Source organism: Condylura cristata, unplaced genomic scaffold, assembly GCF_000260355.1.
Source record: "Condylura cristata isolate star-nosed mole 26May11 unplaced genomic scaffold, ConCri1.0 scaffold00007, whole genome shotgun sequence".
In the NCBI taxonomy this organism is placed as follows: Eukaryota; Metazoa; Chordata; class Mammalia; order Eulipotyphla; family Talpidae; genus Condylura; species Condylura cristata.
Genome location: NW_004567108.1, coordinates 1,491,658 through 1,506,865, shown reverse-complemented (window position 1 = coordinate 1,506,865; position 15,208 = coordinate 1,491,658). Strand labels below are relative to the sequence as shown.

The following is a 15,208-nucleotide window of genomic DNA, read 5'->3' as shown; positions in this document are numbered from 1 at the left end:
GTGTGGGCGTCACTGCCGGAGTGTGGGGCATTGGACTTCCGGTGAGCGGGCGTTAGACTTCCGGAGTGTGGGGCATTGGACTTCCGGAGTGTGGGTGTCACTGCCGGAGTGTGGGCGTCACTTCCGGAGAGTGGGCGCTGGACTTCTGGAATGTGGGGCGGCAAAGGGGCGCCCATACCTGTCTTCACGTGAACGCACATGGAGTAGCTAATGGTTCATCTTTACAAGCTGTTTTCTTTTTTGTTGTATGTTCGGCCGAGTCCGTCTCGCCTGAGCCTTTCCACCGGAAGCCCGAAGGAAACCTTTCTCCTAGGTGGCCGCTCGGCGACGTCGCGGACTAAGGCAGTGGCCGAGGAGACACAGCCGCGTCTCCTCCCCAGACACTCCCTGCGCCTGTCCCCTCAGCAAACACTGACTTCATATTGCAGAGCTCATTAATCTGCTACACGCATCGAAGGCCACTCTGGAGGCCAAGACTCGCAAGAGCAGCGCACAGCTCACGCCCGACGCAGAGGTCTGCCCCCAGCCCGCGCGCAAGCATGCAAGTCAGGGGCTAATCGCGGAGCTTTCCGATACTGACCTTGGGGTTGATGACAAAGTAGGTTTTCACGAGGTGCTGCTTTAAATAGGGGTCCCTGACGTCCCCGTCTCCCTCCTCCACTTTATAAGCGCCGTTCAGGTGCTCCAGGGTGACTGACGAAATGTGAACGCGCCTGCAACCACGATGAAGCACAGGACTCACACACACGAGACTTTCTATCATGTGTGGTCAGAAATGACCGCTTATCCCCCTGGAGAAGGACATGGTCTCGCAAAATGGGCCGTAATTAGGGTTGCACTTTGGGAGGGTGCTCCAGGCTTCTGAGCAGTAGTGGCTGGTGTCTGCATATTCACGCAAGCTGTGTGGCAGGTGTGGCGAGGGACAGCAACTAAGGCTGGACCACCGTGAACTGTGAGTGTCAGTAATGTCTTTTTAAGTGCACACGCTGGTGCAAATGCGCATTCCCTCAGTGCTGGCCCTCACATCTCCCAGTGAGAGCACTTGGTTCAGACCGAGACCGGCTGGTCTGAAGCTGCTTTCCTAACTGGCCCAGGGCCTGCTGGCTGCTTGCCAGACTGGCTTCAGGGTGACTGGTCACAGAGAAGGGCCATCTCTGCACTCACTGTCGGCCTTAGCTCTCAAGCCAGAATTTTGCAAACGAATAAGCTGGACTTCGTGGTCTTGGTGGCCAGTGGGCAGTGGGCTTGGGGTGGGAGCTTCACACTTATGTGATTCAGGTCAGAGTCTGCCAGCACCAGCAGACTGAGGGGACGCTGAGGAGGTCGCGCCCACCCCCTGCCAGGCGAGGACAGACCACAGCACTCACCCGGGCACCCCTCCGGCCTCCATGTGGTTGGCCAAGGTGACGTCGTGGGACCACACATCGTACTGCCACTTCTGCAGGCCGATCACGCCGCAGAGGACGTTCCCGGAGTGCACCCCGACCCGCATGTTGATGTCCACGCCCGTGGCGTCCCGCACTTTCCTAAGAAGGCAAGCAGCGTCACCCCAGCGTGTCCTCCGGGCCTCGGGCTCCGGGCCCGCCTTCCAGGCGGCTCCTTCTGAATTCCTCAGACTGCAGGGAACTGCACCTGCTTCTGGGGCAGACGGTGGTCGTGTGGACCCAGAGGAAGGGCACCAGCCCGTCCCATGAGGGCGCCTCGCCACTTGCCCCCTGAACTCGCGTGAGGGCGCCCGTGGCGCCAGGGAGGCCGCGGAGGCCGTGCTCAGCAGGCAACCCCTCGGCAACTATTTCTGCTGATACGAGAACAATGCAGCTTATTTGCGAGCTTAATTACGGCTTTAGCCTGAATAGAGATTCAAAAAAAATAATAACCATGCGATGAAAGCTTTTCAATTAGGCACCTTCTTTAGCAAAAAAGAGAGAAGGAATACTATTTAAAAAGCTTTCATAATGCATAAGCTCTCATTAAAAAACATTAAACAATTAAAAAAATACTTTTGGGCCCTGTCGGCAACCCAGTCACAGAGACAGCTGAGCGCAGGAAGGGCCGGCGTGGCCAGGCGCACTGATTCCTGCCAGGTAAATACCCTGACCCACTCAAACACCCCGTGACCCAATCTCATGACGCGGAGTCACCCCAGAGGACCACGGGTGAGTCCGACCCTCCTGGGGATAGAGCGCAGGGCCAGGGCTGCTGGGTGTGTGCTGTGGGGACACAGTGACACCACCGGCCGTTGTGAGGGACACAGCTTGATGGCACGCGTCAAGGGCGCGATGGCCCTGTCCAGCATGCCGAGAATTAGCAAAGGGAGCAATTCATGTGCAAGAATAAATGGCCTCCTGGACAGCATAGGGAGCCCTTCCTCTCCACCCTTCCCTCTCCCCCCCCCCCCGCCTTCCTTTTCAGGGGATTCACAAAGCCAAGATCCTGCCACGCATGGGGGCGTGAGTGACGGCCCCTGCGCTCAGCTTCTGGTAACTGTAGGCGTCGGATGCACTCCCACTCACACCACCCCGCTGGGCCTGTGTGCCCCAGGGTTCCTCTCCCTACTCACCACTTGCCGCCTCCCCTACCTCCCCTCCCCAGCTAAAAGGGTACCGGTGACCAGGCCCCTGCTCAGGCAGAGCCTTGTCCAGGAAGGCTCCACTCCCCCTCCTTCTGGGGGTGCAGGTAGCCCTCCAGGGACCCCGCCCCGGGGGCACTATGTGCCCCACCCCGGCAGGTACCCGCCTGCCCTCGGAGCATTAGAACTGGCCCCGGTGTTTGTAGGGTCACCCTTGGCCAAGCAGGGCATGCAGGCCCGCCCACAGGCACGGCCCAGCTCGGCCGCCTGCGGGTCCCTGAGCTTCTGACTGTGGGAAGGGCTGATCCTGACGACTGGTAATAACGGTCTGGCACTGCTGAGCCAGAATCTACAGTCCACAGATAGCCACGAGTGACTGACAGAGGACAAAGCCCAGTTCGGCCGTTTTCGCAGAACTGGCTGGTGAAGGGTTTACGCTTTGAAACAATCTCCATATCCTTTGTGTCTCTGATAGAGAAATGACCCATCAAGGCTTCAGTGAGTCACCCACCAGCAGTCTGGTGAGCCACAGAGCAAGGCTGAGTGCAAGGGGCTGGCAGCCCTCCAGGCAGATGCCCAGTGTAAAGGAAGCGCCATCACCCACACAATGGGGGCTGCGAGCTCGCCTGCTTACATCCCCAGATGGGGTGCCGTCTCGCTAAGCCTTGGGACACCAGCGCTGCTGCAGCCCCGGGGTGGGGGTGGGGGGCGGCGCAGAAGGGCCGACCGGGAGGGGGCGTCCCAGCAGTCCCTTCCTGACCCACGTGGCCGCTTCCTGTAAGGTGCCCGAGAAACCTGGCAGAACTGCAGATCCCAAGTATGTGTATTTTCCTCACCCCTTTCCCCCGTGGATTCGCAGCCTGTGTTCAGTTATAAGCAAGAGCTCCAGGATGTCCCCTGGCCTTTGTTGACATTACTGACTCTGGACATGCACAGCTTATCATTCAGAGGTCAAGGGGCAAGCAGACGGGGTTGCACGATGGAGTATTACGCTGCCAGGAAGAGGGACAAAGTACAGGCACATTGTGCAACATGGCTGAAACCTGAAGACATCCTAAAGGAAATAAGCCGGTACATGACCTATCTAGAGTAAGCGTATTCACAGAGAAAGAAGGTGGGGTGTAGACAGGGGAGAGGTGGATCGGGGAGTTAACTTCACGGTGAGCAGTTTGGGATGTGGGAGAGACCAGGCTGTGGCTGCACACCGCGGAGCCGGCTGCTGGTTTTGTGCACAGGGAGATGGCGCCGAGGGCAGTCTTTCTGTTGTACATATTTAACCACCACCACAAGGGAACAGGAAAAAAGATACTCGCGATGAAGGAGACAGGTGTGAAAATCCTGTCAACAAAGTGGAGTGAAGGGAACCAGAAAACAGTTGAATCCAAAGAAACGAAGGGTCCGTGAAACGATGGGTAGACTGCTTAGTCCCACACGCTACTGACGCCAGTAACCCTGGCCTCGACACCACCCGGGCAGAGGGACATTTCCCAAAGTCCTAACCCAGAGTGACGTGACTCCAGGCTGCGTGCACCCGAGAAAGCCCACTCACCACTGACTGGCCACGTAGTGCTGTGAATTACTTTTGAACTAAAGTAAAGAAAACTGCACCAGAGAAGACCAAGGATCTGCTCGTGGGCAAAGCAGGAAGGACAGAGTTGTTTCCTGAGCCCATGGCGGTGGCAGCTGCGGGGGCGGGCGGGGAGCGGGGTGTGCCATTCTCTGCACTGCACCGGGAACCCCGCTGTTAACTCCCCCTCACTCCTCGCGAGCAACAAAGCAGTGGACACAGACCGTGACAACTACAGTTGCTGCTGTCGTCTCACTTAGAGCCTCATTCACTCCAGCCTAACGCAAGGAATCGGAACATCTAGCCCGTAATTCCTATTTACACCAAACTGTGGGGAGCAGGGTGAGATCACTTTACCAAAATAGACAATCCGAAAATCCAGTCAACTTGGGATAAATGTGGCCAACCGTGCACTCCACAAGCAAGAGCTTTCATCGTGACGAGGATATTCTGGCTTCTCCGAGAGAATTTCCAGAAGGACGCGCTAGTATGGGGCTGGAAAGCACAGCGAACTTCGAATCTTAGATTTTTAGCCCATTCTTGCCGACTGTAACGATTACTCCATTCTACATAAGCAAACCTTTGCTGGCGTTAAAATGAAAAACATTGCCGTTACAAAGCAGAAAATGTGATGGGTATAAGCTGCCACTAAGCTTACAGAATTGGGCATTTTAGGTAAGTGGACGTAATTTGGGGCTGCATTTAGATAGGACTTGCACTCTGGTGATAAAAGCTACCTTCTCTTTTACGAGTGCAAGCCACTCTCAGAACTCGAGAGATGTCCAAAGTCTACGCTGTCCTGAAGAATAAAGAAGGGATCGACATGAACAGATCACCTCTGAAACAAGCACGACCCCCTCGTGTTCCTGACTCGGTTTGCTGTAACCGAGCTGACTGCACACAGCTCTTCCTCTGGACCGAGCTCACGTCACAACGAATGGCCTGTGCGATATTTACATGCACAAGCGAGGTCCTCCCTCGGTTAGAACGCAGCACCGGGAGCGGTCCGCAGCCCCTGCAGCACGCGTTCGTTCGATCCCCGGGCAGGGAGGGACCCCAGGGTGCAGCAGACCCCTCCTGTCTCCCCGCTGCTCCCCTCAGCAGTGGGCTTCAGTCAACCCATCCACCGGTTCTGCTCCCCATTCTGCCCCTGGGGAGTCCTCTCCCCCCCGCCCCCGCACCTCTGGCCTACACCCCAGCTCTTGTGCTCGTAAATAAATACATCCTAAAAACCAGTAACTGTACCAGCGAGTAGTGACAGCCAACAGGAGGAAGCAGGGAGTGCAAGCGCCAGCTGCTCAGCTGGGCCTGCCGGGTCCCACTCACTTTATGGCTTCACACATGTCCAGCCCCATCTTCACGCAGTTCTTGGCGTGGTTGGGAAGCGACACGGGCAGCCCCGACACGCAGTAGTAGCAGTCTCCTAAGATCTTTATCCGCATGCACTCGTTCTCCTGGAAGAGGAAATCACAGCAGCTCAGCTGCAGGAAGGAAGCACCTGCCTCAGGCCGCGGCCGGCGCGCCGCCATCGCAGCCCGTCTCCGTGAGCAGGGCCGGAGCGGGAAGGGGCCGGCTGCGCCTTCCGTCATTCCGCCACGGGGAAGAGCTGTGCCCACCCTCGTGCCTGTTTGCCAAAGCGAAGAATACGGGAAGGGGGAGGGAGGGAGAGCAGGAGAATGTTCTGGAATGATTTTCGCTGAGCCCTGCGGAGGAGTGTAAAGACCGGATCCCTCGTTGGTCTGCAGCCCCCAGACGCGGGGGGGGGGGGGGGGGGGGTGAGGATGCCGCAGAGCAGACTCGCGGGGCGGGAGGCGGTGCCCACGCCGGGCAGGACTCGGCGGCCCCGTCCTCCCGACCACGGCCCTCCGCCCACGGCCGAGCAGCGTGGCGCCAGCAGACAGGCGTGACGCCTGGAGGGTCCGGCAGCCCGCAGCCCGCCCGTCACCTGAGCCCAACTCCCGCTCAGGCGACGGCGTTTTAATGTGAACTGAGTCACACTCAGTCGTGTCTGTGTTGTCCTCCTGGGCGGACGGCATCCCTAGGCATCCAGCCCACGGGCCTTTTTAACCTTTCTGTTCTGTTTCAGAATCTTCCCTAAAATAAAAAGCAAACGCAAGATGTGCCTGACAGATTTTTTTCTCTGACCCTGCAGGACACAGGCTAGGGGCTGGCTCGCACGTCGTTGCCACAATAACAGAGCGTAACATCTTACTCTGAAGCAGCTGTGAGGTTTGCTGACTGCCCTGCACTTTCCCCTTGGCAGCTGAGAGGGCATGAGTAGGGCCGTCCACGCTTGCCGACGGCCCGCAGGCCTTCCCCGCCAGCCCTCGCCACACTGACGACGGGAGGAATCAACAGGCCAGTGGCTACCTATTAGCAAGGCTTCGCTCCTGTGCCTCGCAGGGCGGCCTGGGCCCAGACAACACGAGACGAGCAGCGGCCACTCGACCCGCCGCAGCCCTGCGCGTCGGCCCCCGCCCGCCTGTGGGTCCGTTTCTGCCTTCAGGTCAGCCTCAGACGAGTGAACGGCGGCGGCTTTGAGGTCTGCGCTTTAACCAGGAGCTGTGACGTCTCTGGCTTTGGCTGTGGGGATTCCTTTTTGGTTCCTTACACATTTTACGGTATCTTTTCTCTCTGAAAAATGCCACTGGGAGTTTGACCAGGCTGCTCTGCAGCGGGCCATGACGTGGCCATGGGGCGTCAGCACTCTGTTCTTTCAGCCCGAGCACACGGGAGGCGGCTCCGCTTTTGTCTCCGAGGCTTTCGTCGCCGTGTATGACGGCCGATGTCCGAGGCAGTCACCTGTGCGGTTCAATTTATCCCCACGCGCTTTATTCTTCCCGATGCTGACACGCTGGAGTCAGCTTCCTTCATTTCCTGTTCAGGCACTTTACTAACAGAAACGCAGATACACTGGTTCTGTGCCCTGAAACGTTTGAGCTCATTTATAGTTCCGTGCTTCCTGTCTAGGAAGTCACGCCATCTGCCAACCACAGAGACGCTCTTACTTCCATGAGATCTGGACGTGTTTCCCGCTTCTTGCGCTTCTGAGAGCAGTACCTGCTTCCTACCTCCAGCCCTAGAGGGCCCTCAACCTGTCAGGACGAGCACTGCGCCGGTGGTGGGTCTCTCGTGGATGACCTTACTATGCTGAGGAGAGCTCCCCGAATGCCTGCAAGGCTGAGAGTTTCCACCAGGAAAGCTGGCTAATTTGTCAGATGTTTTCCTGCCTCACTGAGCCGGCACATGACTCTTATCCTTCCTCTTAACGTGGTTCACCCCACGGCCGCGTGGAGCGTCCTCGCCTCCCGGGGACAAATCCCACTGGCCGCCGTGCATCAGCCCTGCAACGTGGGGTTGGATCAGGTTTCCTGAGTGAAGTGAGCCCTGCGTGAGCCCACTCACGGGTGGGTCACAGGTCACATGACACAAACCTGAAACAGTCAAGCGCAGAAGCAGAAGTAGCTTGCACCGAGGACCTCTGCTATGGGGAATGGGCTGAGTGCACCCCAAATCCGTATGTGGGTGTCTTAACAACCCTTTCCCCGAGAGCGGGTGGCCTTCTGGGGAAGCAGGGGTGCAGGTATAATCAGCTACGAAGAGGTCTGATATTCTCATAAAAGGAGCCCGCTGGACCTCGGGGGTAAGTCCATGTGGCCCCGGGTGCTGTGGCCACAGGCCGTGGCTGGGTTCCTCTTGGGGAGGCGGCCAGTCAGTCCCACAGCAACGACGCTTCTGAACTCACTTCGGGACGAAGACAGTATTTAAGCTGCGGTCTCGGCCTTTCTTTCCGACTACACGGCCCCTTCCTGTGGGCGAAGGAGCGGCGCTGTGCTTCCTGACTGCAGGCTCCAGCGGGAGCGGCCCGGCGCGCAGCACAGAGACGCTCGCAGGCTGGCCCCGGCGATGCTGGGCCCAGCTGCCGCCAGGCGGACTCCCGGGCGGGGGCTGGCGCTGCGCCACGGCGCGACGGGCCTTGCGGGGACTGAACTTGGGCCAACCCTTCCGCTTGGGAATCACCAATTTCGCTTTATTGACTCACAGTCCCCCGTGTTTCTGGGTTCCCAATCGTCAACACCACGATGTAATTTTCTCTGATGAACGTTAGGGAACTAGTCGTCACGGCAAAGGGAGGTGGTTTTGGTTGGGACAATTCAAAGAAAGAACTGGGCAGACCGAAACTGTCTGGTAAGAAATAACAGGCTGGCAGGGAGAGAAAGGCATCTGTTAGCAACCTCCCCACCGAAAACTGGCTGCAGCGAACGAGCACGGCCCTCCCCGAAGCATCCTTCGCCCCCCTGGCTGTAGCCAGTGGCGAGGCTGCAAGGGGCGTCTGCTGGGGCCGGCCAGGACCCCCCCGGGCCTACAGGCGCTGCCTGACCACACGAGCTTCTAAGTCTTGGCGTAGAAGCGGTGAGAGGGAGGCCTGGGGGCCGAGGGGCAGACAGACGGACGCCCCGGTGTGCTCAGCTAGAGCAGCATGCTGCATGCCGCGGCGTTCTCATTCCTGCTGCGCGTGGGATTCACCAGGCGCGCCGGCAGCTAGGGCCGACGCATTTCCAAACAGCCCTCGAAAGGCGCCTCCAGGAAAACTGATCAGATCGATCAGGGCGGGGGACAGAAGTCACGACCCTCGAGGGAGAAGGTGACACTAATACTCACCTTCGCAATTTGGTCGAACTTTCCGAAGAGTTCGTTGAGCATATGGACCAGTTCTCCCGGGGAGCAGTCACTGGCCAGCCGGGTGAACCCCACGATGTCAGCGTACAGGATGCTGTGGGAGCGAGCGGGCATGGCGCTCACAAGTCCGCTCTGTGAGGCGATGACCACTCTGCCCACCGGAAGACTGTAGCCTTTTTACACTTTCTCTTTACACTTTCATAAGGAAAATACCATTTCTCTAGGGAGGGAGCACATCACTCTGTAAGGCGATCCCTGTTTTTTTAGGCCAGGTTTTATATGAAAAGGGGAGGAGAAGAGGCCAAGTAGCGCACCACTGTCGCCCTCTCCTCCTGGCCGCCCTCTCCCCTCCGTCTCCATTCTGACCATCATCACACTGTCAACACCGGTATCCAATGTGCAGGCTCTACCTGCACTGCTACAAGAAGTTATATTATGAAAATCCCTAAAGTAGAAGCAAAATAAGAAAAGCCAAATCCTGTTGCTACTGATTCAAAGAAAAAAAAACAAAAATCTTGTTCAAAAAAGGATGATTTAACAAACGACTCTGGATTCTTTGTACCAGAACCCACTTCATCCCCGTAGAGCTCAGAGCTTCCCTGGGGTGATGCAGGGCCGTGGCCAGAGAGCAGGAGAACACGGGGCCGGGGAGGGGACGGGCGGGCGGGCGTCCGGGGAGGTCCTTCAGGAACGGGAGTTCCTGGGCCCGACCCGACAGCCAGGCAAGTGTGAGGCTTCTGGAAGTCCTGTTAGCCTGGGGGTGTCGGCTAGGGACGCCCCGCGCCAGGGCGCGTGTGACGGCCTGACAGGCACCCTGACTTGTTTATGGCCTGTGTAAAGGACACATAGAGGAGTCGGAGATTCCTGCTGCAGTTTGATATTCAGATAATGAAGACGCTATGGCTTAAGATGTGCCATGAAACAAAATAAATTACCACCTCACATCCATTAGGACGGGTGTGATCAAAGCACAGAAAATGGTAAGTGTTGCTGAGGATCCGGGGAATCCGGACCCCTAGTGCGTGGCCGGTGGGAGTGTAAAATGGTGCAGCTGCTGTGAACACAGTGTGGTTTCCTCAAAAATAGAAACATAGAATTATCTGATCCAGCAATTCCGCTCCTGGGTGCCTGCCCCGAGGAACCGAGAGCAGCGACTGGAACGGGCAGTGTGTGGAGGACAAGCGCGTCCTCCAGGCCGGCCACATCCCCATGGAGACAGAACAAACCGTGGTAAATGAAGTTTAGCGTCACCTGGCTCTTCCCTTCATGTAGATTTCTGCCTTGTTCAGGCACCTTTAGAAGTCTGGCTTGCACTAAAGGAAATCTGCTGTGTGGAATGGCCACCCCTTCTGAGAGGGAGCCCGAGGCGGGCGGACGCCAGTAGGTCATCTGGAGCTGCCCAGGGCTCCGCCCACCAGTTCATAACAGCACTGCTCACGCAGCCAGGGGTGGGGACAAGCGGCTGGGCAGTGCAGAAACGGGGCACACACGGTGCAGCAGCAGCCGGGCTTCCGCGGAATGTCAGCTCGCGTGTCGCGCAGCAGACGGCGGTGTGGACGCTGCGGGCAGGCGGCGCTGTGGGGCTGCAGTCTCGGGGCTGCATCTCCCTGCAGCATAAAGCTCTGGGATGGCGGCGGGGAAGGCGGCTCAGCAGCGAGTGGCCTTGAGGCACCTGCAGGGCGCCAGCAGCAGGACCCCCACCTCTGATCCCACTGCCACACTGTCCCGGGCTCCAGGACACCCAGAGGCCATGGGGTTCCAGGAAAGGGCCCCACCGTCCGCCCGTCTCTCCCGCGACCGACGGTCGGCCAGGGACGGCAGGGCCATGAAGGACCCGGCCAAGACTCTGCTTTTTTATCCTATGGAGAAGGCTGGGGTGGCGCGGGGAGGAGGCAGTGGGGTCCCGGCCTGGGAAGGCAGGGGGGCGTCACCCTCTGCACCCGCCCGCCAGGGGCAGTCACCCACCTCACGTTGGTGTGGCGCTTGACGTAGAGGTTGTGGAAGTTGTTGGTGTTCTCCATCTGGCCGGCCTTGGGGCCCTGCAGCCGCTGGATGATCTCGGCCTTCATCTCCATGGCTATGTGCGCCGGCAGCAGCGACAGCAGCAGCCGCTCCTGCAGGGCGACAGGGCGGCAGTGGCAGCGGGCACCGCCCCGAGGCCCATCTGGCCACGGCGCGCCGGCCAGGGCCAGGGCCAGGGCCAGCACAACGCGCGTCCCGAAACACAGAAAAACCAACGGCCGAGGCCAGAGCGCCGGGATGGCACGTGCTGGGCTCCGAGGCCGCGTCCTTCAGCGCCGAGGACAGAGAGGGAGGCGGGAGGCACCGCCCCGGACGCTGTCTACTTCGGTATCACAGGGACGATGCCGCTGACATCGCGTGAACATTCCAGAAACCAGCGGTCAGTCTGGGGGCCCTGTGTTTTGACCGTCACAGCTTCCCTGTGCGGTAGCAAGCCAGCCAGTCTTCCCGCTTCGCTAACCAGACAGCCGAGCATTTCATGTCCTTTATAAAGAACATGAGTGACTCTAGCCTGTGACACAGGAGAGCCAGGCAGCTTCACTTCTGGAAAATTCCATCTAACAACCTGTAAGTGGAACACGATAAGGATGGTGATGTTGACCTCTAACTTCAGTAAATCCAGTGCAAGGGCCAGAGGGCAGGCCCGCTGCCGGCCAGCAGCCGAGCCGGCCACCGGGAGGACGCCGAGCCCCGAGGCAGCCCCACGCGCACCGCCTCGTGCGTCGAGCCTGGAGCTCTCGAACACATGTCAGCAGAGAGCAGGAAGCTGAGAGCGTCACACTCGAGTGTGAGCGGACGCCAGGCTGGCGCCTGCATCCCCAGGGCCTCTCGGGAGCGCTGCGTGTTTTCCGGCGACGTGGTTCCCCCTCGTGGCCCCCTGAGCAGGCCGGGCGGCCGCGGGCTGAAGGCTGCTACAGCAGGGGCAGGCATCTCTGGCCGGCTGTGCCTGGTGTCCCCTCCCTCGCCCACGGCGCCCGCGGGCGCGAGCCCCAGGGGAGCCCCAGGAGGCTCCCCACGCACACTGGGAGACTGCTCCCGTTGACACGGGGTGCCAGGACCCCGCTGGCAGACGGCTCGGGCCAGGCCCAGGGGCTGAGGTCTCTCCGGGAGGCCCCGCGGGCCCCGGGTTCGAGTCCCGTCTGGCGACTGGGATTCCAACGTGAGCTTCTGCGAATTCTCCTGGGGTCCAGCTCTACAGAAACCTGGGGTCCTCTCCCTTGTGCGGTGACCTGCCCCAGGCTGGACGAGACGGGATGAGGCCCGAGGGGCCCGGGGCGAGGACCCCCGCACCCCACCCGTCCCTCGGTTCCCGGCTCCCACCGCAGACACACTCCGGCCGCTCTCGGGAAAGCCGTCCAGGCGGCACTCGGCGGCACTGACTCTGTTTACCTTGTGCTTTTACAAGTTCAAGCGAATTTGCTCAGAAAAACTGTTTTTTTTTCCCCCTTGAACACTTTCGGTTTTGCCTTTTTTGTTAAGAGAAGTAAAAACATTGGATAGGAATGAAGTGCTTTCCTTTTTAATAAACCATTTTGAAAGGTTAAGAGAAAATTAGTGAAACTGTTTTATGATTCAGTTGTAAGCGATCCACTGAAATAGCTGGGAATGTTCTGTTCTGTTTAGTGATTTTACTGACACACTTTCTGGAAGCGGATGGAAGCCAGCAATACCACACTCGCTAAGGCAAGATGCCCTGCCGCGGCACGGCAGACTCGGGCTCAGAACCCGGAGCGCCCATCCGACGACGCTCAGCCACCTACTCGGTGCTGCAGAAACCCAGGACGAAAACAGCTGATGTTTAAGTATCGCAGTTGCATTAGGCGAAATTAATAAAATTAATTTCAAAAGAATCATTCTGGAAAATCAGGCCACGGACGTCCGTATCCACACGTGCTCTGGGGCAGCTGACCGCTCTCACGGGCAACGCGCTAGTGACCGGCTGACACCCTGACCCGACACTCCCCGCCCCCGTGGCGCGCCCTGCCCTGAAGGGCAGTGTCCAGTGCCGACCTGCCGCGTGCCAGGCCCCAGCACAGGCCCCCACGGCGTCCCTCGAGCGGCCCAGAGCGCCAGGCCCTTCACGCCTGGGCAGACACCCTCGCTCTGCCCTGGCCCCTGACGGCCGCCGCTTCCCCCTGCCGGCCAGCCCGCTTTTGCCCTCTTCTCAAAGCCCTGCCCGCCGGCGCGGCCTCGGGTGAGAGGACAAAGGAGCAGCCAGGTCCAGCCTCAGGCCGCCCACCACTGGCCGCGCGGTAACCGCAGGCGGGCTCTGTGAGCCCGCGAGGAAGGCTTCGGCCCTGCGGCAGGCCCCCGCACACCCTGGCTGGGGAGTGACACCCTGGCTGGGGAGTGTCCCACTCCTTGGACAGGTCTGGCCGGCGGCTGTGGGAACACAGCTGGCTCCAGGCTGGGGTGTGGCTGGCACGCAGGGAGGGAGGCGGGGCCGCAGCCCAAAGCCATGCACAGGCCCCGCGGAGGGCCAGCCCCCAGCTGGCCATGCACCCGCACCCACGGCCCGCCTGGCGCGTGGCGGGGGTCCGGTCCCTCAAGCAGGTGCTGGTCAATACACCCCGGGCGCTTCTCACCTTGGCGAAGCACCTGCACAGCAGCTGCAGGCCTCGCAGGCCTCCGACGCGTGCTGCCCACGCCCTCGGTGACACCGAGGGGCCCCGAGTGACCAGGGTCCGCCGGTGGGCCTGCCGGGACAGCTACCTGCGGTGGCCGAGCTCAGGCCGGGGAGAGCGAGGACCGCAGTGAGGGCCTCAGAGCAGGCGCGGCTCCCCGGGCTGGGACGGGGGGCGGGGGCGGGACTCTGGGGTGCCCGGAGCCTGTGGTGTGCACACGCTGTCCCCTGCTCCCGCCCGCTGTTCCCAGCTGCGTGTCCGAGTCCTGTCTGTCTTACAAGGGCATCGGTCGGGCCGCATGAGGCCCGTTAATGACCTGTGTGACTTAATCGCGCTACCCAGGCCTCTCTACTACAGGAGCATAATGAGGCTCGTGGGCTAGGACTTCAGCCTATGAATTTGGGGGGCCCCAACAGCGTCCTTCACCGGCAGCCCAGAGACGAGGTGCTGGCGGACGCAGGCCTGTGCGGTTGCTGGCAATCGGAAGTGGACACCACGGCTCGGTCTTGCCCAGCCTGCCCCCACGGCCTCCTCCCACGAGGCGTCCCCTGCTGCCTGCTGTAACATTCCCATCTCCACACACCTCCTACTTCCCTCCCTCCAGCCTGCCCACGCGCTGCCCACTCTGATGCCCCTGAGCAGGCGCATGTCCAGCAGAGGCGGACGCCCAAGCAGGGAAGAGGGAGTCAGGATTTGGGGGGAAGCGGCCGGAGACCCAGAGCCTCAGCTCGCAGGCGGGGGTGGCAGACTCCAAAGGTGGGGGGTGACCTGCACGGCCATGTCGCCCCGCCCGCCGGACACGGCACGTGGCCAGGAGCCCAGACGGCACCATGGAAGCGCCCTGCAGCTTCCTCTTGTTCCCCTGGGCCACGGCATCGCTTTTCTAAACAGTCACCCAACAACGCGGGACACGGAGCCGGGCAGAGGCCGGCCACGGGCTTGGCGACCTCCGAGTCCAGCCCGCTCCTTGAAAGCCTGACTTGGAGGGGCCGCCGGCACGTTGGTGTTCCGCTGCAGGGTGGACGCTCGGGCGCGTCCTCCCCCACGGCCGCGGCTCCTGTTCCCACCACCGGCCCCACGATGCCCAGCAGGGCACTTCGCAAAGGGGTCACAGGAAGGAGCTCAGAAAACTGACCGCGGGGAGCGTGCGGGGGTCGGCGTGGGGTGCAGTCGGGAGGCGCGCCCCACTCCCCATGCCCGGAGACGGGGGGCGGCCGTGGCAGTGGCCCCCACACACGCCGGTCAGAAGCCGCTGGCCCTCCCGGCCCGGCGGCCTCCCCAGGGGCGTGGGCAGTGGGACCGCAGGGCCGGCCCGGGAGCCTGGGAGCCGCCCACTCCTCGGACAGGGTCGCCGGTCCCCCTCCTGCGCAGCTTAGGACAGCACACCCCCCCCCCCCCGAGCGAGCCCCGCGCCCTTCTCACCACGAGGTCGGAGAGGCCGCGCCCTGCACGCTTAGCTTTAGATAAAGCAGGGAAGAAGTGGACGCGAGTTGAGCTGCAAACAAAGCCTCGCAGTCCCTTCTCCAGAGCTCATTCTCCGGCAGTCAGAACACACGTTGCTCGATTCACGGTGGCAGCCAGCAATTTGTGCGAGAAGACTTAATTTAGAAGCGCGCACGTGTCATTTTTTCATAACCAAGTAAGAGGGACAATTAGTTTCATTCATCCGCCGTCAGGGCGTCCCCACGCACTGCCAACAAGGCGGGCGGGCGGCGCGGGCGGCTCTGAGGAGAGGCCTCGCCGCGG

At 60.5% G+C, this 15,208-nt stretch overlaps 1 protein-coding gene across 1 annotated transcript in view; it reads right to left on the bottom strand.

Moving 5' to 3' along the window:
- ADCY2 (adenylate cyclase 2 (brain)) overlaps positions 1-10,931 on the bottom strand; it is a 64,962-nt gene extending 54,031 nt beyond the window's left edge. The window contains exons 1-5 of the mRNA XM_012721740.1: positions 10,782-10,931; positions 8,799-8,910; positions 5,463-5,590; positions 1,368-1,526; positions 581-713 (exon numbers count right to left, since the gene is read on the bottom strand). Coding sequence (XP_012577194.1) covers positions 581-713; positions 1,368-1,526; positions 5,463-5,590; positions 8,799-8,910; positions 10,782-10,891 — 642 coding nt within the window. The 5' untranslated portion in view covers positions 10,892-10,931. The remainder of the gene's footprint in view (positions 1-580; positions 714-1,367; positions 1,527-5,462; positions 5,591-8,798; positions 8,911-10,781) is intronic.
- Between the last annotated feature and the right edge of the window lie 4,277 nt (positions 10,932-15,208).